The sequence below is a fragment of the Psammomys obesus genome, unplaced genomic scaffold, assembly GCF_907164565.1.
Source record: "Psammomys obesus unplaced genomic scaffold, mPsaObe1.curated_primary_1811, whole genome shotgun sequence".
Taxonomy (NCBI): domain Eukaryota; kingdom Metazoa; phylum Chordata; class Mammalia; order Rodentia; family Muridae; genus Psammomys; species Psammomys obesus.
This window is the reverse complement of record NW_026585504.1, coordinates 5,790,803-5,814,001: the sequence shown is the minus strand read 5'-3', so window position 1 is coordinate 5,814,001 and position 23,199 is coordinate 5,790,803. Positions and strand designations below refer to the sequence as shown.

The following is a 23,199-nucleotide window of genomic DNA, read 5'->3' as shown; positions in this document are numbered from 1 at the left end:
AGTACCACAGACTGAGCCATGGCCATCAAATATATCTTCAGACATTGCTAAATGTCCCCTAAGGCACAAAAATGACCCCCAACTGAGAACCACTATACTCAACTGAGATCATCTGACATCAAATGTTTGCTTTCATGGCCTCCCCAGCTGCCTTGTAAAAGCATCTTGTCTCTTGTCCAGTTTTACTTGTTTGTTGTATGTCTCCTGACTCATCTTGCAGACAATTTATAATGCTAAGTATATGATATCAGAGATAGCTCCTGGGCAACAGCCCACAGCAGCATCAACACATGCAGTGTCTCCAAGCCAGAGAAGGCAGACTGCAGGCAGAAAGCCTGCATTGTATTAAAGTCACACAAAACACAATTCCCAAAGACAGCAGGACAAAAGGCCCTTGTTCCTAAACTAAAGAGGCACATAAAATCTTCCTCACAAGAGCAGCTCATCTTTGCCTCGAAGCTGAAAGTGCTCTCACTGGCAACAGCACACAATCTGAACCTTCAGTAAAAGGAGCAATGGGCAATAGTAAGAAAAACTAGTACCCCGCCAAGAGATAAAGCCAAACACTGATGTCTGCTTTTGGTTTCAAACATGATTTGCTCAGTAAACGTATTCTGGAAACTGTTGTTGACAGTCTGTTGTCCACTGCATGACCAATAGGAATATTCTATCTACTAAAATTCTATCAGCCCAAAATAATATTTTTCACTATTAAAAAGATAAAATATAACTGGCATAATCCTAGCTACTTGGGAGGGTGAGGCCAGAGAGTTACCAATTTTAAGACCAATTAGGGTACCACACAGCATTCAAACAGTAAAAGAAAACAAGGCAGGAATTTACTCGTGCTTTGGATGATTATATTTTCCTGTTAAAAGATCATAAATGGAATGCTGGGTGTATGTCTTTAATCCCAGCACAGGAAGGCAGAGCCACGTAGATCTCAGAGTTCAAAGCCAGCCTGGTCTACACAGTGAATTTCAAACCAGTTGGAGCTATATGAGACTCTGTCTTAAAACAAACAAACAAACAAACAAACAAGCAAACAAACAACAAAAACCACAAAAGCAGAAACAGAAACGAAATATAATGAACTGGGGCTGTTGAGATGACTCAGCAGCTAAAAGTACTTGCTATTCTTCCAGAGGACCTGGGTTTGATCCCCAACACCTGAATGGTGGCTCACAACCATCTGTAACTCACATACGTGCAAACAAAACACTCACACAATACAATAAAATTAAAGCAATATTTTACAAAAAGATCATGAATTAAGGATCCAAATAAATAAACCACTCTCTTTTACCATTTGCCAATATAGACTTACCATCTAGAATTTCTTCAGAAAATCCCGTTTTCTCAATATCAGTGGTATTCTGACCGTATAAACCAAACAGAAGGTAATTTGCCAGCTCTCTGCAGCCTTCATTGTACCTGCTGTCAATTCCTGCAAGGCAAAGTAGGCTATGACTAGCTGTCCTATACTGTGGAATAGAATAAGAGCCAGGGATTTGCCTGTTTAGTAAAGCCTTGATGGCCAAAGGCAGTAGCTCAAACCAGTTTTGCGCTAAAACTAAATAAACACCCCTTTGTGAGACAAACAGGCTGAGGCGTAAGACGCCTTCCTTAGAGCTCAAGATCGACATAGGTAGGAAAATTAAGCAACAAGAATTACTAAGGCTGGTAATTCTGAAAAGCATTTTTTTTTTCTTTCAGTTTTTAGTTTACATATATGGGAGTTTAGCCTCCAAGTATGTGTGTACCATGTGTGCCTGGTACCCAAGGAGGCCAGAAGAACACGCTCTGAGATCTCTTGGATCCCCTGGAATTGGAATTACAGATGGTTATGGGTCACCATGTGGGTCCTGGGAATCAAGCCTGGGTCCTCTGATGTTCCAGTGCCACCTTCGGCCTATAGAAAGCAATTTGTAAGGGCAGAAAGAACCAGAAATACGGTCTTCTATTGCTTTACTAAGATCTTGGAATACTTTCAGTTAGTCTAAGAATACATCTCAAAAAGATCCTTATGAAAAATGTATGTTACCAAATTAAACCATGTTAAGGTAGTTTGAAAAAGAGGACAAGAGGACTGAATAATAAGCAGTCCCCCCCACCCCCAAACATCAGACGCCAGGCATAGCATTGCACTGTAAGGTGTGGTGTGGGATATATGCTCCTGCAGAGGACCCTCACTAAAGTTAGTCTAAAAAGGCTGGACCAGAGACAGAAGGAAATTAAATGACGCTGCCTTTACTACTTTACTGTAGTCCTGTCTTAGACATCCCAGGACTACAGCTATTGGCAGGATGAAAGGATCAGGGTCAAGCAGTTGCTGTCTATGTGGTTTTAAAAAGAAAGGGTTGTGGCAGGAATTCACTCTTTATCTCCTGTCATCCCTCTCAATAGTCACTCTCATTAAAACAGATCCAGATGCCACAGGAATGAATACCAGAAGACACTAACCTACGATGCACCTTACGTATTATGAGTATCTTCCTGAGATCAGGGCTACAGACTGCCGCTGCCTGAGTCCCACCTTATGAAAGCACTGACCTAGGATGCAGAGAATCCCATCAGGTTGCGACTTGCTGCTCTGTGTCAGGATGCTTTGAACCTGGCGGAGCCGGCTGCAGCTGTAACAGAACAACAGAGTTTCCTGAGTGCGGCAGTGCGAGAGTCCCGAAAAGGTACGATCAAGGGGAATGGTTTTGTTAGGTGAGGAAATTGGTACCTGTCTCTTTAATCAGAACCACGCCCTTCTCTTCCTACCAATTATAAACTGGACTGTCAGGGGCTCTTTGGCTGAGTAAGGGATAGCACCAAGGCCCCAGACATAATTAATCAGAAACTGATTCCAAGATTTTCCAATGTCTTTTTACTTCTGCAGATTGTGAAAGAAAAGGTTCTACATTGCTTTAGCCTAATTTTAGTCCTTTTCAGTCTGTTTCAAAAGCAACAAACAAAAACAAAAAATAATATAAGGGCCTCAATATACTAAGTTCTAATTAGTCCACATGGCTGCCTTATAGAGTCTCAGCAAGGGGACACTATTTCTATAGCTGTACTCCTTTGGTGGAAGGGATATTCCTTGCACCCAGGAGGAGATTCATTCTCTCTCTCTCTCTCTCTCTCTCTCTCTCTCTCTCTCTCTGTGTGTGTGTGTGTGTGTGTATGTGTGTGTATTGGTTTTTCACAACAGGGTTTCTCTGTGTAGCCTTGGCTGTCCTGGACTTGCTTTGTAGACCACAATGGCCTCAAACTCACAGAGATCTGCTTGTCTCTGCCTCCTGAGTGCTGAGATTAAAGGCATGCACCATTACCACCCAGCAGAGACATATATTCTTAAACAATATAATTTCTATTGCTTTTCAGTCTCCCTTTACTCCTTCTGTTACCCCCAAAATGAGTACCCCATTTCATGGTCAAGCCTGACCCTTCTTGGCCACCTCCATGTCTAACTCCCTCACCTCCATAAACATTTTTAACTGTTCAGTATCATTAACCATTAGCGATGCCAACTACAACTACTTTGAGATTCCATTTTACCAGTCATAATGGCTATCATTAAGAAAACAAAATGACAACAAGAGCTGATGAGGATATTGGGAAACTGTAACCCCTATCTACTAGCTGGGAGGGGTATGTGTATAGTAGAGGCATAAACTGGTGCAGATACTATGAAAATCAATGTGTGGAGGTTTCTCAAAAAGCTAAAAATAAAACTACTGTATGGTCTAGCTATCCTGAGCATATATGCAAAGGATTTCATATCCTACAATAGAAATACCTGCACATCTATGTTTACTGCTGTCTAGTCAAAACAGCTGGGAAATGAAATCAGCTTAGATGTCCATCAACTGACAGATAATAAAAATTCAATACATGTATCCATCAGAATTTTATTCATCTCTAAAAAGATGAAATTATGAAAATTTCAGAAAAACAGATGGAGCTGAAAAATACCATAGTGAGATGATCTAAGCCCAAAAAGACAAATACTCATGCTCTCTGTGCAATTTTAGCTTTCAGTTTTCTTTTCCTTTAAAAAATGTTAATTATGTATATATGCATACAGGTGCCCACTGAGGCCAGAGTCACTGGGTCCCTCTGGAGCTGGAGTTGGAGATGGTTGTGAGTCACTCAATGGGGGTACTGGGAACTGAATTCAGGTCCTCTGCAAGAGAACCATCGCTCCAGCCCTAAGCTTCAAATTTTAGATTTCTATATTTAACTTATGTTTGTAGAGATCAAGAAGCCAGAAAGGGCCCATGAGAGGGGGAGGGGATAGTAGCACACAGGTGCTATGAAGGAAGCGGGGGGAAGACATTGGAGGCATTTCAGGAGGATGATGGTAGGTGTCTGAGGAAAGAGAAATGAGTAGGGGTGGGTAGGTAGCCAAAACTAAGGGTTGATAGCTGCGCAGCGGTGGCACATGCCTTTAATCCCAGCACTCAGGAAGCAGAGGCAGGCGGATATCTGTAAGTTTGAGGCTGCCTGGTCCATAGAGTAAGCTCCAGGACAGCCAGGGCTACACAGAGAAACCCTGTCTCGAAAAACCAAAGGACTTATTAAACTAAGGATTTATTAAAAAGCCTCACAGAAACTTACTACTATGTCACTTTACAATATGATTTAAGGGGCTGGAGAGATGACACAATGATTAGGAGCACTTGTTGCTCAGTTCCAAAGACCTACGTCCAGCGTCCAGCACTCACATCAGCAACTTACACCTGCTTGTAACTCCAGTCTCATGGGATCCAATGCCCTCTTCTGGCATCCTTGGGTACCTACACATACACAACACACACACACACACACACACACACACACACACACACACACACACACTTATACATAAATAATAAATCTCTTGAAAAATTATGACTTAAAAATAATTTGAATGGAGGCACCCTGCATGGATGGACAACGCTGCTCCCAGAGGACATTGGCTATTAAATGAAAATCCCAATACCAGGCATGGCATACCACCCTATAATTTATTGACCAAGGAGGTTCCAGAGTACCCCCAAAGCAAGACAGAGCACTGCCACTGCTCTTGGTTGACCACTAGAACAGAGAGGAAAAAGCTGGATGGCTCTGTATTGAGAGTACTGGCTATCCTTTAGAGGATCTAGGTTCAATCCCCAGGACCCACATGGTGGCTCACAGCTATCTATGACTCTAGTTCAGGGGACCTTAATCCTGTTCTTGCCTCTGTGAGTACCAGGCACACATGTGATGCATAGAAATGCATACAGGCAAACATATGCATAAAACTTTTTCAAATATATTGCAGACTAAGCATGGTAAAGGAAATGCCCTAACCCCAGCACTCTGTAGGCAGAAATAGGTATATTTCTGTAAGTTTAAGGCCAGCTTGGTCTACATAGTGAGTTCCAGGCCAACAAGAACTACACAGTGAGATATATTCATTCTCTCTCTCTAAAAAAAAAAAAAATTACTTCAGAAAACATCACACTGCAGGACATCTGGAACTGACTAGAGACTCCTCTCCCTGCTGGTCAGCTTTCATAGCACTAGAATGTGCTTTACAGGCTGCTGGGGAGAAAGACATCAGCGGTCACACCCAACCCTGGACCCTACAGACTACAATAATGACCTGCTAGGGAAGATGTGCCCACTGGTATAATAATAATGTTATGAATGTCATGGGTTAACCAACCACCTTCTGGTTGGATTTGAAGCCTGTTCCACAAAATGGAATCCATGTACTGTAAACCTAGCCAAAAGCCCTTGGCTGGGGTGGTCACAGTGCCTATGGGAAGCCTACTACCACTGTTTTCTTGAATGGAAGTCATCAAACTGCTTTCTACATATTATGTTTACACCCACAGAGCTATGCTGTTATTAACCTGGCTCAGAGGAACCAGCGGGTAGTGGCTAATGCATAGGCTCACACCTGGTCACCGCCACCACAGCTTAGTGAACATCAGAGAAAGGAGGAAGAAAGAATGTAAGAGCTAAAGGATAGGGAGGAGTGCTATGAAAGGCTGTCTTCCAGAAAGGCCACGGCCACTGCACTCATGAACTCACAGGGGCTGTGGTTGTCTGCAAGGGATCAAGCCAGTCACCATTTCAACAGGGACAGGGAAAGGGTTCATGAGTCCCCACCCCTGGCTGAGGAGCTATTGGCAACTGATGGCTGCTAGGGAAAGAAGTCATTTTTGTTCAGAGTGTGGCTAACCAGCATATACAAACATCAGTTCTCCTCAAATTAACATGCAGGTTTAACATAATTTCTATCAAATGCCAACATTTTTATGAATATACAAATGTTTATTTTAAAATATGGGGGATGGTGAGATGAGATTTCCAGGCCAGCAGGTCTTCATAGACCTGTTTCAAAAAAAAAAACTAAATAAATAAATCTACGTGGTAGGCTTCATGAATTTCTTACTTCTTTTTCTGTAGCTTTTATATAAAAATTAGGGGTTATGAGGAAGGAGTCATAACAGAGTTTTAGAAGCAACAGTACAGAAATGGCAAGATAATTTTGAATATTAACCAAACTTCTTTCCCTGAGGAATGATGCCTACCCTGGCTCTGCACCTTTTCCCACTAGAAAGGCTTCGCAAGTTGGACCTTTGGCCCATTTTCTGTGACGGACAGTATGCTGACTGACTGCCAAGGTTACCAAGAGCTCTTTGGTTTACAAACTTATAAGCAGCCACTGACAAAAAGCATGACCAGATCATGTGACCAAGAAACAAAAGAGTTTCCTGGGCAACTGCTGTTGAGAGCCAAGACAATACTGAAAATAGAAGCCTTTTTTCCTACTTGTACCCTGTGCAGTCCAAATACAGTGGGAGCACACAAATGTATAAAGAGTCTCTTTTTCCTTAAGTAGAACATTATCCTGATTAGTGTTTTCTTATCAAATGGGTAAAACTAAATTCAGGGGTTTTTTCTCCCTTTGTACAGTTTCTCAAATTTAATCTTTAACCAGAATATAGTCTGTTTGTCACTGAACCATGAAGCATTACAGTTACTTAATTATTTACTTTTTTTGGTTTTTCAAGATAGGGTTTCTCTGTGTATCCATGGCTGTCCTGGAACTTGTTCTGTAGGCTAGGCAGGCCTCAAACTCACAAAAATCCCCTGCCTCTGCCTCCCAAGTGCTGAGCCTACAGATGTGTGCACCAATGCTCAAGTTTTTTGTTTGTTGTTTATTTGAGAGTGGGTTTCTCTGTGTCATGGCTGTCCTGGGATTTACTCTGTAGTCCTGGCTGGCCTGGAACTCACAAAGACTTGCCTGCCTCTGCCTCCAGAGGGCTGGGATTAAAGTTATGCACCACCACCGCCCGGCTAATTACTTACTTTTAACGAAAAGCAAACAAACAAAATATCCCTGATGAGTTCAAAGGAAAGCACAGTCCCCCCATTCCAATTCAGCACCCGTAATTAATCACAGTTAACATCCTGGTGTATCTTCTTTTATTCATATTAATGCTTTCTAAAACTGTATACGTAAAATATTAGGTTATTGTCCTTCTATAAGGAATAAATAGAACATGTATATGAAACTCAAGTTTTCATTGATCATTATGCCCAAAGGTCATATACATGACAGTCTGTTATGTGTCTACATGCACACCCCATACCCCGACAGTGACCCTGCCATGCAGCCCGCAGCACCTGAGCAGGGTGGCACACCCTGGAGAGACCTGTGTTGCCCACACCTTACACAGTTTCACCTTCAGAAGTTATGTAAGGGGGATGTAGTCAGGTAGAAGTCATTTAGTAGGTGGTCTGGCTACTTTTATATCAACTTGATATAAAGCAGAGACATTAGAAGGAAGGGAGCCTCAACTGAGAAAACATTTCTGTAAGACTGGGCTGTAGGCAGCCTGCAGGACATTTTTAACGATGTGGGAGGGGCCAGCCCATTGTGGGCTGTACCGGCAGTTAATGGTTGCTAGTGGAAGAAGAGTCATTTTTGCTCAAGAGTGTGGTCGGGTGGTCCTAAGTACTGTAAGAAAACAGATTAAGTCATAAGCAGTACTCCTCCATGGCCTCTGCATCAGCTCCTGCCTCCATGTTCCTGCCCTGTTTAAAGTACTGTCCTTAGTTACAACAGTAAGTGTAAATCAAGTAAACTCATTCCTCCCCAAGCAGCTTTCAGTCGTAGTTTTTTGTCACTGCAACAGAAACCCTAATACACGGGGTAAACGGCACTTGCCACCAAACCTTAGTTTGATGGGCAGGACCACACAGTAAAGAAAACAGCAGATTCTCCCAAGTTGTCTTTGACTACAACACATACATCTGAAGCACATGGCCCCCACCCAAACAAATAATAGGTAAATGTAAACACACAACAACAAAAACACTCACGAAAAAATTGAGGATATAGCTCAAAATCCTTGAACACTTGCCAGATTGTGGGTACAATTTCTAGCGCTGAAAATATTCTCTCTCTCCTCTTCCTCTCCAATGCTTTCAATTTCAGGCTTGTGATATAGGTCAATGCACATACCTAATGTGTATGACATCTGGATCCAATCTCTAGGACCTCAAAGAATGCTGCCTTTTCCACCATTACTTTCTTCCTCAGTTTTCCTTGGGCTTAGAATGAGTTTGAGCATGTGAGATGACAACTCAGTCACCAATGGGCACACAACAGAGGAAAGACTCAAAGACAGGAGTGGAGCCCTTGGCATTCTCGGGTTTACAGTTGTTGTGCTTCAAGCTTTGGGGGACAAAGAGAACCAGAGACTGGCACTACAGCTGCAGAGAGCTATAGTGGCAACATGGCTGTCAGCCCCCAGCCCGAGCGTAGGATACACACCTCTAGAAAGCCCACCTGCACTTGTGTTCTCGTGAAGAGCATGACCCATGAGCTTCCTTCCATGACCCCTTCCTTCAAAGGCACAGGAAGCCGCTGTGATTTCTTTCTACTCACTAGTTTCCCTGTCACGTCACCATTTAAACTAGAAAAGATGCTGCAAGCTACTTAATATCTAATGTGACACAACACTAAAAAGACACCAAACAAATGGCATGTCTTTCTGGTTTTATTCTTTTTTTTTTTTTTTTTTTTTTTTTTTCATAAAATGCTAATCAGTCAGCAGCCTTGGCTTTTTTTTCTGGAAACTTCAGGTCACAAGCACTGTGTGTGTGTGTGTGTGTGTGTGTGCGCGCGCGCACGTGCGCCAGATATGTGCAGGTGCCTGTGGAGGCCAGAGAGGGCATCAGGTCCCTTAGAGCTGGAACCAAACCCAGTCCTCTGCAAGAATGGCAAATTCTCTTAACCACTTAACTGAGGGCGTCTCTCCAGCCCTCAGTTCACAGGTGATCCTTTATTAGTCCTCTGAGAACAGCTGTGACATATGTAAAGTCCCAGACTAATAAGAGTACTCTGTTTGCTGAATTGACAGCACAGTGAGAGGAGGCAAGGGTTGAACCTGGGGGGTCAATTAAAAGTCAGTGAGAGGGGCACACCTGTAATCCCAGCAACTAGGAGGTAGTGATGTGTCAGGGCTTCAAGGTCACCCTGTGCTGTGAGACACTATTCCTGGGCAGACCAACAAATATCTTCTCATCTAGATTGGGAATTTGGACAGACCAAAGTAAGGGAGCCACCGAAGTCCAACTTGGTGAAGCAGTGAGTTTCACTGGGGTGCCTGACATGAACAGAAAGCAGAAACGACTCAAAGACAGCCCATCACCAAAGCTGGGTGACAGCTCTCAAAAGCTGAAAACTTGGAGCTCACTGCACGCCTGCAGGCAGCTCCACAAGTCAGAAAGCATTGCTTGCAGGCAGCTCCACAAGTCAGAAAGCATTGCTTGCAGGCAGCTCAGTGGTCTGAGCCTCTTCCAAGTGGACTGACTGTTCTGGGTGTCCCTTGGCTGCCCTTACTGCATAGAGGACTAAACCACATTCAAAAGTGGAATAAATGACACTACTGGGACACAGCTCGACACCAATGTGCTTGTCTAGCAACCCCAAAGCCCCGAGATTGGTCACAAGCATTGGTTTGACTGCTGGTGCCATAAGAAAACAAACACAATCAAGATGGAGTCTAGGTATGGACAACACATATGAATGTGCACTGAATAATTCAACTTTTTTATACTTCTGAAAGTCTTCATATGACAGTGTTGGAAGGAATCACGGTGGGAATTATAAAAGCTGCCATATTTGTATTAATCTAGACAAGTCTTGATTGAGATGATCACTGTAGGACTGTGACAGGTTGGAAGTCATCTTGCTTGAAACCCCCAGGAGGTGAGTGGTGAGGTGGAGACCGACAACAGGCAGTTACAGAGAAAAGCAATCCCCCGGAAGTGGCAAGAAGAGTGGCCCAGGATCAGCATTCAGACTTCTAAGAACCTAAGGTGGCACAGGTGCAGCCATCTTCCCCACCTAGTCACTGCCACTATGAGTTTAGACCTGGGGCTGGTGGGCCCTGGGGAAGCCCTGAATGTAGTGACAGAGGAGCTGGGGGCCGAAGCCGCAGTGCTTTTGTGTCTCACCAAGGACACGAGTACCTGATCGTCAATAGCAAACTCCAGAGTTGCACAACAGTGTGCCAGGCTCCCTAGATGCCCAAGACCATGTACAGGGCACAGCACAAACACCAAGCCAAGCCATCGTGTCGTCACCAGCCACCATTTAACTTCACAAGTTAAGAAACTTGAAAGAAAGGCAGAGGCAGGCCGTGTGGCAAGGCCATAAATCCCACTTCCACTGATGTCCTGCACTGGACAGGTAAGACACTGTCAATGTTGCTACTGTCATGACCAAATGTAACACTTTATGGCTCACTAACCATAAATGCCTCAAACCGACACATGTATGGTGCGGTGTGACTAAAGAACATGCTCCTGACATGTAACTATGTAGTAATTTAAAATTGTTCCCAGTACCTCTGCTGTAGTAATCTGAATAAGAATTTCCCCCCTCTCCCAGGCTCATTTATTGGGGTGTTTGTTGGAGTAGGTGTGGCCTTGTTGCCTGAGTGTCGCTGGGGGTAGGCCTTGGAGTTGCAAATGCTCAAGTCAGGCCCAGGGTCACTGCTTGTCCTTCTGCCTGTAGATCTGGGCACAGACCTCAAGCTCCTCCAGCCCCATGACTGCCTACATGCTGTCATGTTTCCCGCCATGACGACAATGGACTAACCTCTGAACTGTAAGCCAGCCCTAATGAAATGTTCTGCTTTATAAGGGTTGCAGTGGTCATGGCGTCTCTTCACAGCAATAGAACACTGGCTAAGACATCCACCTCCACACAAGCACAACAATCCAGTGCAATATAATTCTCATTCTACATAGTTATGTGCTGTGGAATAAACAAAGCTATCCATCCACACCCATCTCCCCTTTCACTAATAACACCCCCAATTTCATTTAGGTTAGCAACAGGCCAGATTCCTCTGCTTCTGGAGCTATGTGACCAATGAGGCTAATTAAGAAGTTGTCGAATCTTCTGGGAAAGCTCTTGTAAGGGAACTGACTCAACTAAGAGGACTAGCCTCCTCGCCTCCTCCTTGCCTCCTCTTACCTGAAAGACAAGATGGCCACAGTTCCTGCAGCCATTTTGTGACCATGATGCTATTGTAAAGATAGAAGCCACTTGCTAATGTCACCAAATGTAAGTATAGAAGTGGCCTGGCTCCTTGTTAACTTTATATGAGAAAAGGCCTATCCTCCTCTGGTGGACATCTTTTGCAATAGAGAATAAATGCTAACATCATTTTTGTGAAGATTCTCTTACTCGCTGCTGAATATAGTTCCTGATAGAGCACCTAATTTAAAATGGTTAAAAACTCATGCTCAATTAAATTTATGTCTACACAAATTTCATGAATTTGTATTAATAAGGCACTAAATTTAAGAATTCCAGAAAAATGAGTCATCACAAACAGGAAATGCTATCCAGAGGTCTGCTCACTGTATTCTGATATTTCTACGCTGTTTCTTCTCTTTGGCTGACCGTGAGCACTGTTCTCATTTCCTGCATCCTTAACTGTTAAAGGCTTGTCACATTCAAATATAATGTGGAGTCTCAGATTAGATCTTAGAATGAAAAAAGTTCATTTGGGGAAATAAAGTCTGGACTCACTCCAAGTAAGCAAGTTTACTAATTAAACTAAAGCTTTATACCAACACTGATGCCGTCACTGCAATAAATGCCTGCATTTGCTACAATTCATATAAATCTAAAATTACTTCAAAATTGAAGTTTTTTAAAAGCATGCTAAGGGCCTGATGAGATAGCTCAGTGAGTTCAGGTTCTTGCCACCAAGTCTGACAACCTGCGCTAGATTTCCCAGGTCCCACATTGTGGAAGGAGAAAACCTACTCCCCCAAGTTGTCCTCTGATTGCCATACCATATACACCTACGTGTACGTACACACACACACACACACACACACACACACACACACACACACACACAAAAGAACACACAGAGTAGATGAGCATAATTAAAATCTAATATGTTAAATAAAACCAGGTATGGTGGCACACACCTTCAATCTCAATACCCAGGAGGCAGAGGTAAGCCTGGTCTGAAAAGCAAGTTCCAGGTCAGCCAATGCTACAGAGTGAGGCCCTGTCTCAAAAAGAAATATACCAAATAAGCTGCCCTTTCTTCAAACCAGAGCTTTGAATCAAAAGCACTGGTTGTAAGTGCCCAAACTGTAATAACTACTTATTTTTAATTTTTCTATCGATGTACTCACTTATTTATGTTGCCATGCATGTACAGTGTGTGCATGTGTGGGCATGGAACTGGTTTCCTCTGTCTATCCTGTGGGTTCTAGGAACTGAACTCAGTTCCTTAGGCTTGGTAGCAAGTGCCTGTACCTGCTGAGCTATCTCTTCAGACGTTTTAAAAAACTCCATTTCAGGGCAAACCCAATAGTTTAAGCTGTGTAAAATCTGTCACATTTACCCCCTTCGGATAAGTGCGCCAAAGCTAGCGAGCACTGCGAGTTACTGGGCCCTGGGAGTGCCACACAGTATGCTGTCATCCCAGACATCAGCACAACGGTGGTGAGGCCTCTGCCTCTGGGCAGAAATGAAGCCACAAGTTTCAGCAGGCAAACCTCTCTGCTTCCACCAGGATCACACCAAGCCTTCCTAGGCAGCATCCAAGCAACTGTTTTTGTTGTTGTTGTTACTTTGTTTGTCTGACGTAGCCCAGATTGCCCTTGAACTGGATAACCGAGGTTCTTGAACTTCTAAAAGAAGTTCTGCAAGAAAACCCTCTGCAGGAAAATATTTTGAAATAGGACAGCCTATTTCAGCAAGATTCCCACTAATTCCTTAGTATTAGTTTACATAATCTAGGTTATGCTTTGGTTAAAGAAAAATTCAAGAGATCAGCATGTAAAGGTGTTTGCTGCTAAGCCTGTCAGCCTGAGTTCAATCCCAGAGATCCACATGGTCTAGATCCACAGCTCCAGACAAGCTGTTCTCTGACAGTCTGACAGACACAGACAGACAGACACGAAGACACACAGATACACACACAAATCTTTTTTTAAAAAAATTTCTTTTTTGAAGATAAGGACTCACTATGAAGCCCTAGCTGGTCTCAAATGTGACATGTAGACCAGGCTAGCCCCAAATTCATAGAAATCTGCCTGCATCTGCCTCTCAAATGCCAGGATTAAAGGTTTATACCACCATTAGGCAGATGTGGTGGTGCATGTCTGTGGGCCCAGCACTGGGAAGGCAGAGACAGGCAGATGGAGATGAGTTCGAGGCCAGCTGGTCTACAAATGGAGTCCAAGACAGGCAAGGCTACACAGAGAAACCCTGTCTGAAAAAACTAAAAAATAAAAAAGTGTGCACCAAAAAGGTTTTTAATCAGGCTGGAAAGTATGGCTCAGTAGTTATGAGCACTTGATACTCCTGAGAGGACCTGGGTTTGATTCTCGGCACCACAGAGTGGTTCACAACCATCTGTAACTCCAGTGCCAGGGGATCCAGTGCTCTCTTCTGACCTCTGCAGGCATGACACATGCACATGCTGCATGGACAAACATGCAGGCAAAACATTCACACATAAAATAAAATAAAAATCTAATAAAAAATTAAAAAATTTTATACCAAAAAATTGTGACATTTTACTTCTTTCTCAGGTTCATTCTGGGTTCCAGAGTGATTGGAGGAGGGACCACTTGGAGCAACAACAGCCACCATAACAGAAGGAAAGAGAGGAACAAATTACACTGCTGAAGCTTTTAACGCAAAGGACTACAGCCTTATTCGTATGCACATCTCATTAACCAAGAGCAACTCACAAGCCAACTTGCAAGAGGAAAGCAACTCTAATTCTACATGCTTGGGGGACAGGAACCAACATTATCTGATATACAGCTTGATGATCATAGCCTTAGAAAGGAGCCTCTAATTCTGAGCAATAATATTTTCACTTCTGATCTCCAACCTCCATCTGTGAGAATGGATTCCTTTCTAGAACAGAGCCATGCACTTACAAGTGCTATCTATGGTCTCCAGGAATGTCACTTCACTAGTTAAGCATGCCTCTTTCATCACCCAGGAGAGAGCAGCAAAGAGAGCAAATTCAGATGACAGGAAGGAGCTGAGTCCAAACCTGATAGGAACCTTCAAAATGTCAAAGGGTGTGTGTGTAGGAGGGGGGAGATCAACCAAATTCAAAGCCAGTCCGAGCTACAGATGAAGACTTATTTCAAAAGCACTGGGGAAAATACAAAGGGAAGACTTGAACAGATACGTACTCAACTACAGGGAGGTGAAGAAAGAAGGCGACCCTCCACAACATTTCCTACCAAAGGCCTGCTGTTAAACTACGTACTGTCTAAAGTCAAGTTCCAGCCAAACTACTTTACGGAGAATTCAGAGTGTATGAAGACAGAGTAGCCTGGCTGTCCTGGAATTCATGCTGCAGACCAGGCTGGCCTCCAATTCACAGAGATCCGCCTGCCTCTGCCTGCCTCCCAAGTGCTGGGATAAAAAGCGTGCACCACCAAGCCTGTCACATGAATATATCTGTATGAGTATATGCCTCATGTGTGTAAGTACCTGCAGAAAACAGAAGAGGGCACCAGATGCCCCCAGCCATATACTATATACATATATGTACACACACACACACTACCTTTAAGAAAGTAAAGTGTGGGGTTGGGGATTTAGCTCAGCGGTAGAGCACTTGCCTAGCAAGCACAAGGCCCTGGGTTCAGTCCTCAGCTCTGGAAAAAAAGAAAGAAAGAAAGAAAGGAAGGAAGGAAGGAAGGAAGGAAGGAAGGAAGGAAGGAAGGAAGGAAGGAAGGAAGGAAGGAAGGAAGGAAGGAAGGAAGGAAGGAAGGAAAAGAGCTCCCAGCACTGGCAGGCAGGGAGATCTCTGAGTTAAAGGCCATGCTGGTCTACACAGGTGGTTAAATGCCACTCATTACTACTTAGTGAGAACCTGTCTCCAAAAAACCAAGAAGGGAAAAAAAGAAAGACAAAACAAAGGAAAGTAAAGAACCAGAGAGGTTGCTCAGTGGGTAGAAGTCTTTAATGTGCAAGCCTAATGACCTGAGTTCAATCCCCAGACTCACTGTGGAAGGAGAGAACCAGCTCCTAAAAGTTACTCTCTCACCCTCCACACACATGCCATGGGACCAACATGCCTGCCCCTCTCCCCAACATACATGCACACAAACTCCCAGATAATGAACAATAACAATTCTTACAAAGAAAATAAACAAAGCAGGTGTGGTACATACTCCTGTAACCTTAGTGCTCTGGAGACAGAGACAGGAAAATCAGCATGTTCAAGACTAGCACATTCAACACAGCAAGTTCCAGGCCAGCCAGGGCTACACAGTGAGACCCTGTCTCAGACAAAAAAGAGAAATTTAAAAAAAGTAGGTAGGCAGCATTTATTCTGGAGATGGGTGTTTATGATAAAGATGCTTCTTCCAAGTCTCAAATTATTCAAATCAAGGTTCAACAAAATAGCTCAGTGGTTAAAGGAGTTTGCCACCAAGACTGATGACATGAGTTGGATCCCTGAGACGTGCATGATGGAAGGAAAAAATAAACTCCCAAAAGTTGTCCTCCGACTGTCATATGTGCCCTGTGACACACACTTACACAGACACATATACACACTTACACAGACACATATACACACCTTTGGTTAGGAAAATAAAAATGTGTAGCTGAAAGATGGCCCAGCAGTTAAAAGCATGTACTTCTCTTATAGAGGACCTGAGATCAGGTCCCAGCACCCATGTCAGGCAACTTCCAACTGCCTGTAAGTCCAGTTCCAGGGAATCCAACGCCCTCTTCTAGACTCCTTGGGTATCTGCACCCACCTTCACATTCCCACATGCAAACACAGTATACTCATACTTACAAACAAATCTAAACTGAAATATTTTAAAATGCAATTATTTTAAAAATTCAAATAAAGATTCTTAAGCTTGTGATGGGGTTACAGTTCAGTGGTTAGAGCACTTTGCTACCATTTTCAAGGTCATGGAACGCACCACATCAAACAACCACAGTGCTTGGACACACACACATAGGCAGACAGGCATACAACCCTAGAGAAAGCCTAGCTTTATCGGATGGCTGCTCCAAGTTCTAAAGCATACCGTTAAATTTCGTAGAAAGTTCAAATACTTTCAAACAGTGATGCTCTCTGGCAGAAGCACTGAGAGAGAATGGAGACTTGTTTCCACAGGCAGCTACCCACTACAAACTGTAAAGCCCAGAAGGAAGTGCTGTCAGCTGCAGAAAAATTCACACAATGTCAAAGTGGAAACAAACCAGGACTCCTAAACGCATTGTTTCATTACTATCTAATCGCTTCTCTCGTCTTTCATGTCTTAGTCATTCAATAAACACAGTGCCAGAGTATGTGAAGGAATCCTGTGAAATGAAAAGGAAGGCTTAGTTTGGGCCTTGCAGAATGGCTCAGTGGGTAAAGGCACTTAGCTGCCAGAAGCCTGACTGAGTACAATCCTGGTGACCCACATAGGAGAAAGGGGAGAAAAGACTCAAGGGCAAGCTGTCCTCTGTCCTTCATAATCTCGCTGTGGCGAGCAACAAACAAAACACATACATGTAATTTAAAAATAAAAAAAGACAACACCAAGGTGGCTCATGTCTTTAATTCCAACACTGAGAAGCACGTGACTATCTGAACTCAAGACCAGTCAGGCCTACATAGTAAGACTGTCTAAAAAAAAAAAAGTAGTTTTTACTCTTCATAGATTTGATCCAATTAAAACAAATAACACCCCCTAAATAAACAAATAAAAAGCAACAAAATGCTACAGAAAGCAAGGCTAGATGTGTTATAGCACTTGTCTAGCAAATGCAAGGTCCTGGGATTTGACCATTAACACTGGAGGGAAACACTCACACATACAATACACACAGAGAATATTAAAACAACCAAACAAGGACACGGGAAAAGACTTTAATCCCAGCAGTCGGGAGGCAGAGGCAGGTGGATCTCTTTGGGTTCAAGGCCAGCCTGGTCTACACAGTGAGGCCCTGCCTCAATTAAAAAAAAAAAAAAAAAAAAAAAAAAAAAAGGACAGAATATAGGAAAAGCCATTCTAACATTAGTTGACAACCCTCTTTCAAGGGAACAGTAACCTATTTGCTTTACCAGATGGCTGCAAGTAAGCAAACAAAGCCTCTTCTAGTTTAATGACAGGTTAGCAGTACCCAGGCCTCAATGACTCCTCCCTTCCCTTTCTTACAGGTTCCTACTATAACACCTCCATCACTCCAACCTCCACGTTTCACTGGCAGCGCCATACCAGCTTGGCCACAAACAACAATGCCCAGTCTTTCAAGGTCAGTCCCAAAGACAGAGAGCAGAAATGGGATAGATGTGTACAAAAGGGGCTGGGCGACCCTGCCTAATATCAACTCCCCTCCCCGTACATTGGCACTCCTGGACTCTTATCAGGAACCTACTGTCAACCACTTTTCGGGGTTCCAGGCCTCTTTTCCCTATCCACCCAGCTTCTTTTTGCCTCCTGCGCCCCCAATGACCTTCATGTCCCCGCAACGGGCGGTCCCCAGGGTGCGGGGGGCGTCAGAGGCGGTGACCAGGGACAGGTGAAGGGAGCTGCACGTACAAGCAGGGGGCTGAGCACTCTACAACCGAGCTGCGGTCTGGGGCAAAGGCTCTGGACACCTAGCAGCGCAGGGGTTCACGCAACTGAGTTTCTGGGGCGCTACTCGCGTGAAGGCAGGGCCTCTAGCGGTGGGCTGCCTGTGGGGAAGCTCCCAAAGAAAACCGGTCCATGGGGTGGGGGTGTCACAAAGGGGTCTCCCCGGGAACCGCGGCGGGTGGTCGAGCTACAGCCGCAGCCGGGCTCTCTCCAGAAGGCCGCCATCCCCCGGCAACCGTTCTTCGGGGAGCGGTTTCAAACAATCCTCCGCAAGGAAGCCATAGCAGACCACGCCCTGCCGCCCGAGGCGCAGCCGCTCCGAGGCGCATCCCGGGCCGCCCTCCGCGGTCTCGACGAGGCATACCTGACGGAGGCCGCCCCACGGCCAGAGGTGCCAGCGGGGCGCGCGCGGGGCAGCCCCGGCTGCTGCGGGACGAACGAGTCCATGGAGGCTGGCGGCGGAGGACCTGCGGGCCGCCGAGGGTCGCTGGGGCCGGCACCGCAGCGGGCCGGAGGCGGAGCGGAGCGAGGGCGCGCCGAGGGGGCGGGGCCGGCGCGCGCGGGCACGTGGGGGCGGGGCGGGGCGCGCGCCGCGGAGCGGTCGGTGGTAGCGGGCCCGAGCGCCGGACGGTACCGCTGCGGGGCCAGACTGACCCGGAGCGCGGGCCGCAGCACGCAGGTTCCGGCTCACCACGCCTCCCGGCCCTAAGGTCTCCTGGCGTCACAGGGGTTCTGGGGGGCACAGCCACGCTCGCGGACGCGCCCGGGGCGGGGCCTCGCGCCACCTCCGCCCCTCTTGGCCCGGCCCGGCTGGCTTTCTTCAGGTCTGTACCTGGCATTATGTCCCTGGGTCTCCCGGACCGTTGCCTGGCTGCCGTTGGCCTTTTTCACCTCAGTTGCACAGCCACCCTTGAAACATTCGGCTCCTTAGCGACGCGGCCTGCTCAGAGGGCTCACAGTATCCCAGGAGACCCCTCCCTGTGCGGTTCAGATCCTGGTTGGAATTGTTTCCAGTTGTGTGGGTGGGTGAGCCAGAAAATCTCACTGAGCCCCAGTCCCTTCCAGCATAGAGGGGGTTGCCCACGTCCTTTATGTACAGGGCCTATTTAAATGATTACAGCCAGCACCTTGTCAGGATGTCCTACGTGTCCTAAATTTATCTTTTCATAGTAAACTAAAACAACAACCCAGGACTGTTTTTCCTGCCACAGTGATCAACGTTTGAATCATTTATAAATAGTGCTAGCTGAAAAGTCCTCCTTCCTCTCAGAAAGATTTTAACAAACTCCGAGGTGTCTCCTGCAGGTTTAAACTGAAAGAAGATCAAAAGAAGAAATAAAGGTCCTTATTTTTATATTTAAGAAAGGAAAATAATGTTTTGCGTTCAGACCCAAGTCGTGGACGTGTAATCATTGTTTAGAGGCTCTGAAAGTCAGCCAATCAGAGACAGCCTCTCTTCAGAGGCTTCCAAATCAACCAGTTACCAACAGCTTCTAAAAGCCAGCTAATTATTGACAGCAGCCCAATCAGCTGCTCGAAGACCAGGCCTAGGAATGAAAGAGCGGTTCTCAGCTGCTTTGTTCTGGAGACCACAGTAACAGCCCGGAGTCTGTAGATTGCTAAAGGGACAATGTATTGAAATACCACGGAGCTTCCACATACCCAAACGTTATGTACATCTCCGGCTTTGTTAGGAGTCTGCTTTGAGAATGCAGCCTCTGCAAGAAAATATATTATTCGCCCTTTTCCCCACTTTGGTTTTTCGAGACAGGATTTCTCTGTGTAGCCCTGGCTGTCCTGGACTTGCTTTGTACACCACGCTGGCCTCGAACTCACAACGTTCTGCCTGCCTCTGCCTCCCTGAGTGCTGAGATTAAATGGATGCGTCACCACGACCGGCTTGGAATGTACTTTTGAAGACACATTACAGTGGCAATTAGGTAGCAAAATCCAGGAGTGCAGAGGCAGGGATCTCGGGGAGGCAGTGCATGCTTTGAATCGATATCCAATATACGGAAACGTTCTCTTACAGCCAGCACTCACAGATCCAGGGATCAAGGGATGGAAATGAGAATGGTTCCACTCACTATCACACCTAGAAACTCACTAGGGAAATTTCTGCTTCCTGTTCCCTCGACCTTAAGTTCTACTGGCGTAGAAGTTCTGATTCCAGAAGAGTGCATGTTCCTGCCTGGAGACACAACAAACATTCCATTGATCTGGAAGCTGAAGACATCCTCCTGGACACTCTGGGCTTCTGACACCCTTAAGCCAAAAAGCCAAGAAAGGAATGAGTGTCAGGAGCGGTGACTGATCCAGACTACCGGGGTGGAGTGGGGGGTGGGGGGGGGGGGGGGGGGGGGGGGTGGGGGTGTTAGATTGGGCCTTCACAATGGAGGTAAGGAAGATTATGGCTATAAGGCAAGATCCTTTAGGGCAACTCTTGGTGTTAGCATGTCCTGTGGCTAAAGTCAAGGGGAAACTACAACAACCCAACCCAGGCAGGATGACAAAGGGCCAAGACACCCAAGGGAGGAAGCTATGCATCACTCTTTCAGGTCTTTATCTGGAAATGCTGAGGTGCTTGCTGAGGGCAGAGGAAATACAAAGTAAGCAGTAGAGCAAGGTAGCTATAAATATCAGCTAAGGTCATATGACCAGTTGCAGAAACAAGGATTGTGCCTGGCACAAGCATTTCTGTAACATTTCATTAAGAAATGTTTGTACGTATAGACACATATATGAAGCAGATGTTTGGATTTTTCTTTATTATGTAATAATGTCAATTGAGAATATTGGAGATTTTGTTGTAAATCTGTATTATATATATTATTATATTTGGGAGACTAAGCATTTCTCAAGGTACTTTGTCACATACTTGAAAATCCATAATGTGTTTATAGTTATATGTAAGATAGTTATATGGAATTACAAATGCTATTGTTTTCATTTGGAAATTAAGCATGACAAAGGGAAGTGATTGTGCTCTATTTGACAAGGGGTAGACTTCTGATGGCTAATTTTCATTGTCAACCTGACTACATCAGAATCAACTAAAATCCAACCTGCTGGACATTTTCTTAATCAGATTATGTGAAGCAGGAAGAAACACTTAAATCTGGACCACACCTCTGGTAGCAGCCCAGATAAAAGGACATGAGAGAAGGAAATTTTGCTCTTTTGCCTGTTTGCCCTCTCTCTCATTGGCAAGTTCAACTATCCTGTTGCTGTGGATTAAAATAAATCCAACTTCTCCATGATTCCAGTGTAGACTGAAGACCAGAAGCTCTCCAGGAATCCTCTAGGACATCAGCACCAGATTAAGACAACAGAAACATCCAGTTTTCTGAATTGAACAACTCCCAGATTCTCTGCCTTTCGTCATGAGACAGCCATCCAAATCACAGCCTGTAAGCCAGTCTAATAAATGCCTTAAAGGTAAGTGTGTGTGTGTGTGTGTGTGTGTGTGTGTGTGTGTGTGTGTGTTCCAAAGGAAAATCCAATTCCACCTCTAGGGCCTTGATTAAACTGTGGACACTGTTGAGTTGACTACTCTACTCTGCCTCTATTTATTCTCTCATTTCTGAATTTTAGAGAAACGTGACTAATACACCTGGCCTTAATTAACTTCTAATGGTTCTATTTTGTCATGTTTTTTTTTCTTCTCTGCTCTAAAATCCCATAATAAAGTCTCTTAAGACTTAAAATATATTTATAAATACCTAGGCCATATATCTGGGTTCTCTGACTAGCTCATAACTTAAAGTAACTCATTTATTCTAATCTACATTCTGCTACATATCTGGTTACTTGTGGTCAGAAAGCATACATTTGTCCTCCTCATATCTTCCAGGAACAATCTCCCACTCCTGGCTCTATCCCAGAATCCTTTCTGCCTACCAGATGTCCCACCTTCTATCCTACCCTTTCCTATAGGCCATATTTCCAAATTTTTAATTGACAGGTGATACATCTATACAATACACAAGATATTCTCCTTTTAGTCCAATAAAAGGCTCTTTTTCTTACAATAATAAACTATATACAATAATAACAACAATGAAACAATTATGAAAACTATAAGGTCTGATATACATTCACAATGTCCAGTCCATATGCAGCTGGCAACTTTGGAGAAAGTATTCTATTATCTATTCTGTATTGATGAGTTCATAGTTCTGCATCTAAACAAATTACTTGCATTATCAATCTAAAAACATCTTCTTGGACCGAAAATATCTTCTTAAATCCTGTAAAACTTAAGCTTAATTCTAAGACTATAATTATCTAGTCTTCAACTCCACAGAGACTTGAGAAGGAATAAGTAGTACCTGAGCGTGCAGGAAGAGCAGGCAAGCTGCTTCCAATACTATAGAATTACAGACGCCGGCTGCCTGGACAGTCCCCAAAATTTCCCTATAACGTTGGAGCATCAGTCTTCAACCTTCTAGCCCAGTATATCTGACAGACATATTTGTGGAGCACGAATTATGAAGGGATGCTTACCCTGTCTTGGCAAAGTATGACAGTTGACTTTCCTGCATCCAAGTTTTGCCCATTTTGAACAGCATTCTGACTGCAGAGAGAGTAAGGGCACTTTTGCCCAGTGGCTGGCTTCCCACAGTTAAAGCAAACTCCACATGGAGATTCTTCAGTACCCATCATCTTTCAAGTAGAATGGGGATGCTGCCAAGAGCGGACATATCTCAATTGCCAGAAAAGCCTTAAAATAATAAAACATTTTTAAATGCCATTTTCTATAGGTCTCTGAGGTTAGAACATCTTTGAAATAAATAGGCTAATTTAATACAGCAATTTTTTTCTATAATCCAATGTCTCTCAGCAACTATTGTTTTTGTTCATTAGCATTTAAGGAATGTAAAGTCAATAAAGCATTACATAATCTATCCCTGGGAGTCTTAGATACCCTTTTCTGTTTGTTAAGAATCCCCTTTAAAGTGTGATTGGATTTCTCTATGACTGCTTGTCCTTGTAACTTGTAAGTTATAACTGTAATAGGTTTCACGCCATATTGTTCAAAAAAACTCTTATTTTACC

General features: G+C 44.3%; 1 protein-coding gene across 1 annotated transcript in view; it reads right to left on the bottom strand.

The window, feature by feature from the left end:
- The window catches only part of Dnaaf9 (dynein axonemal assembly factor 9), a 129,786-nt gene extending 111,125 nt beyond the window's left edge, over positions 1–18,661 (bottom strand). Inside the window, exons 1-3 of the mRNA XM_055610800.1 lie at positions 18,506–18,661; positions 2,554–2,633; positions 1,328–1,447 (exon numbers count right to left, since the gene is read on the bottom strand). Coding sequence (XP_055466775.1) covers positions 1,328–1,447; positions 2,554–2,633; positions 18,506–18,588 — 283 coding nt within the window. The 5' untranslated portion in view covers positions 18,589–18,661. The remainder of the gene's footprint in view (positions 1–1,327; positions 1,448–2,553; positions 2,634–18,505) is intronic.
- Between the last annotated feature and the right edge of the window lie 4,538 nt (positions 18,662–23,199).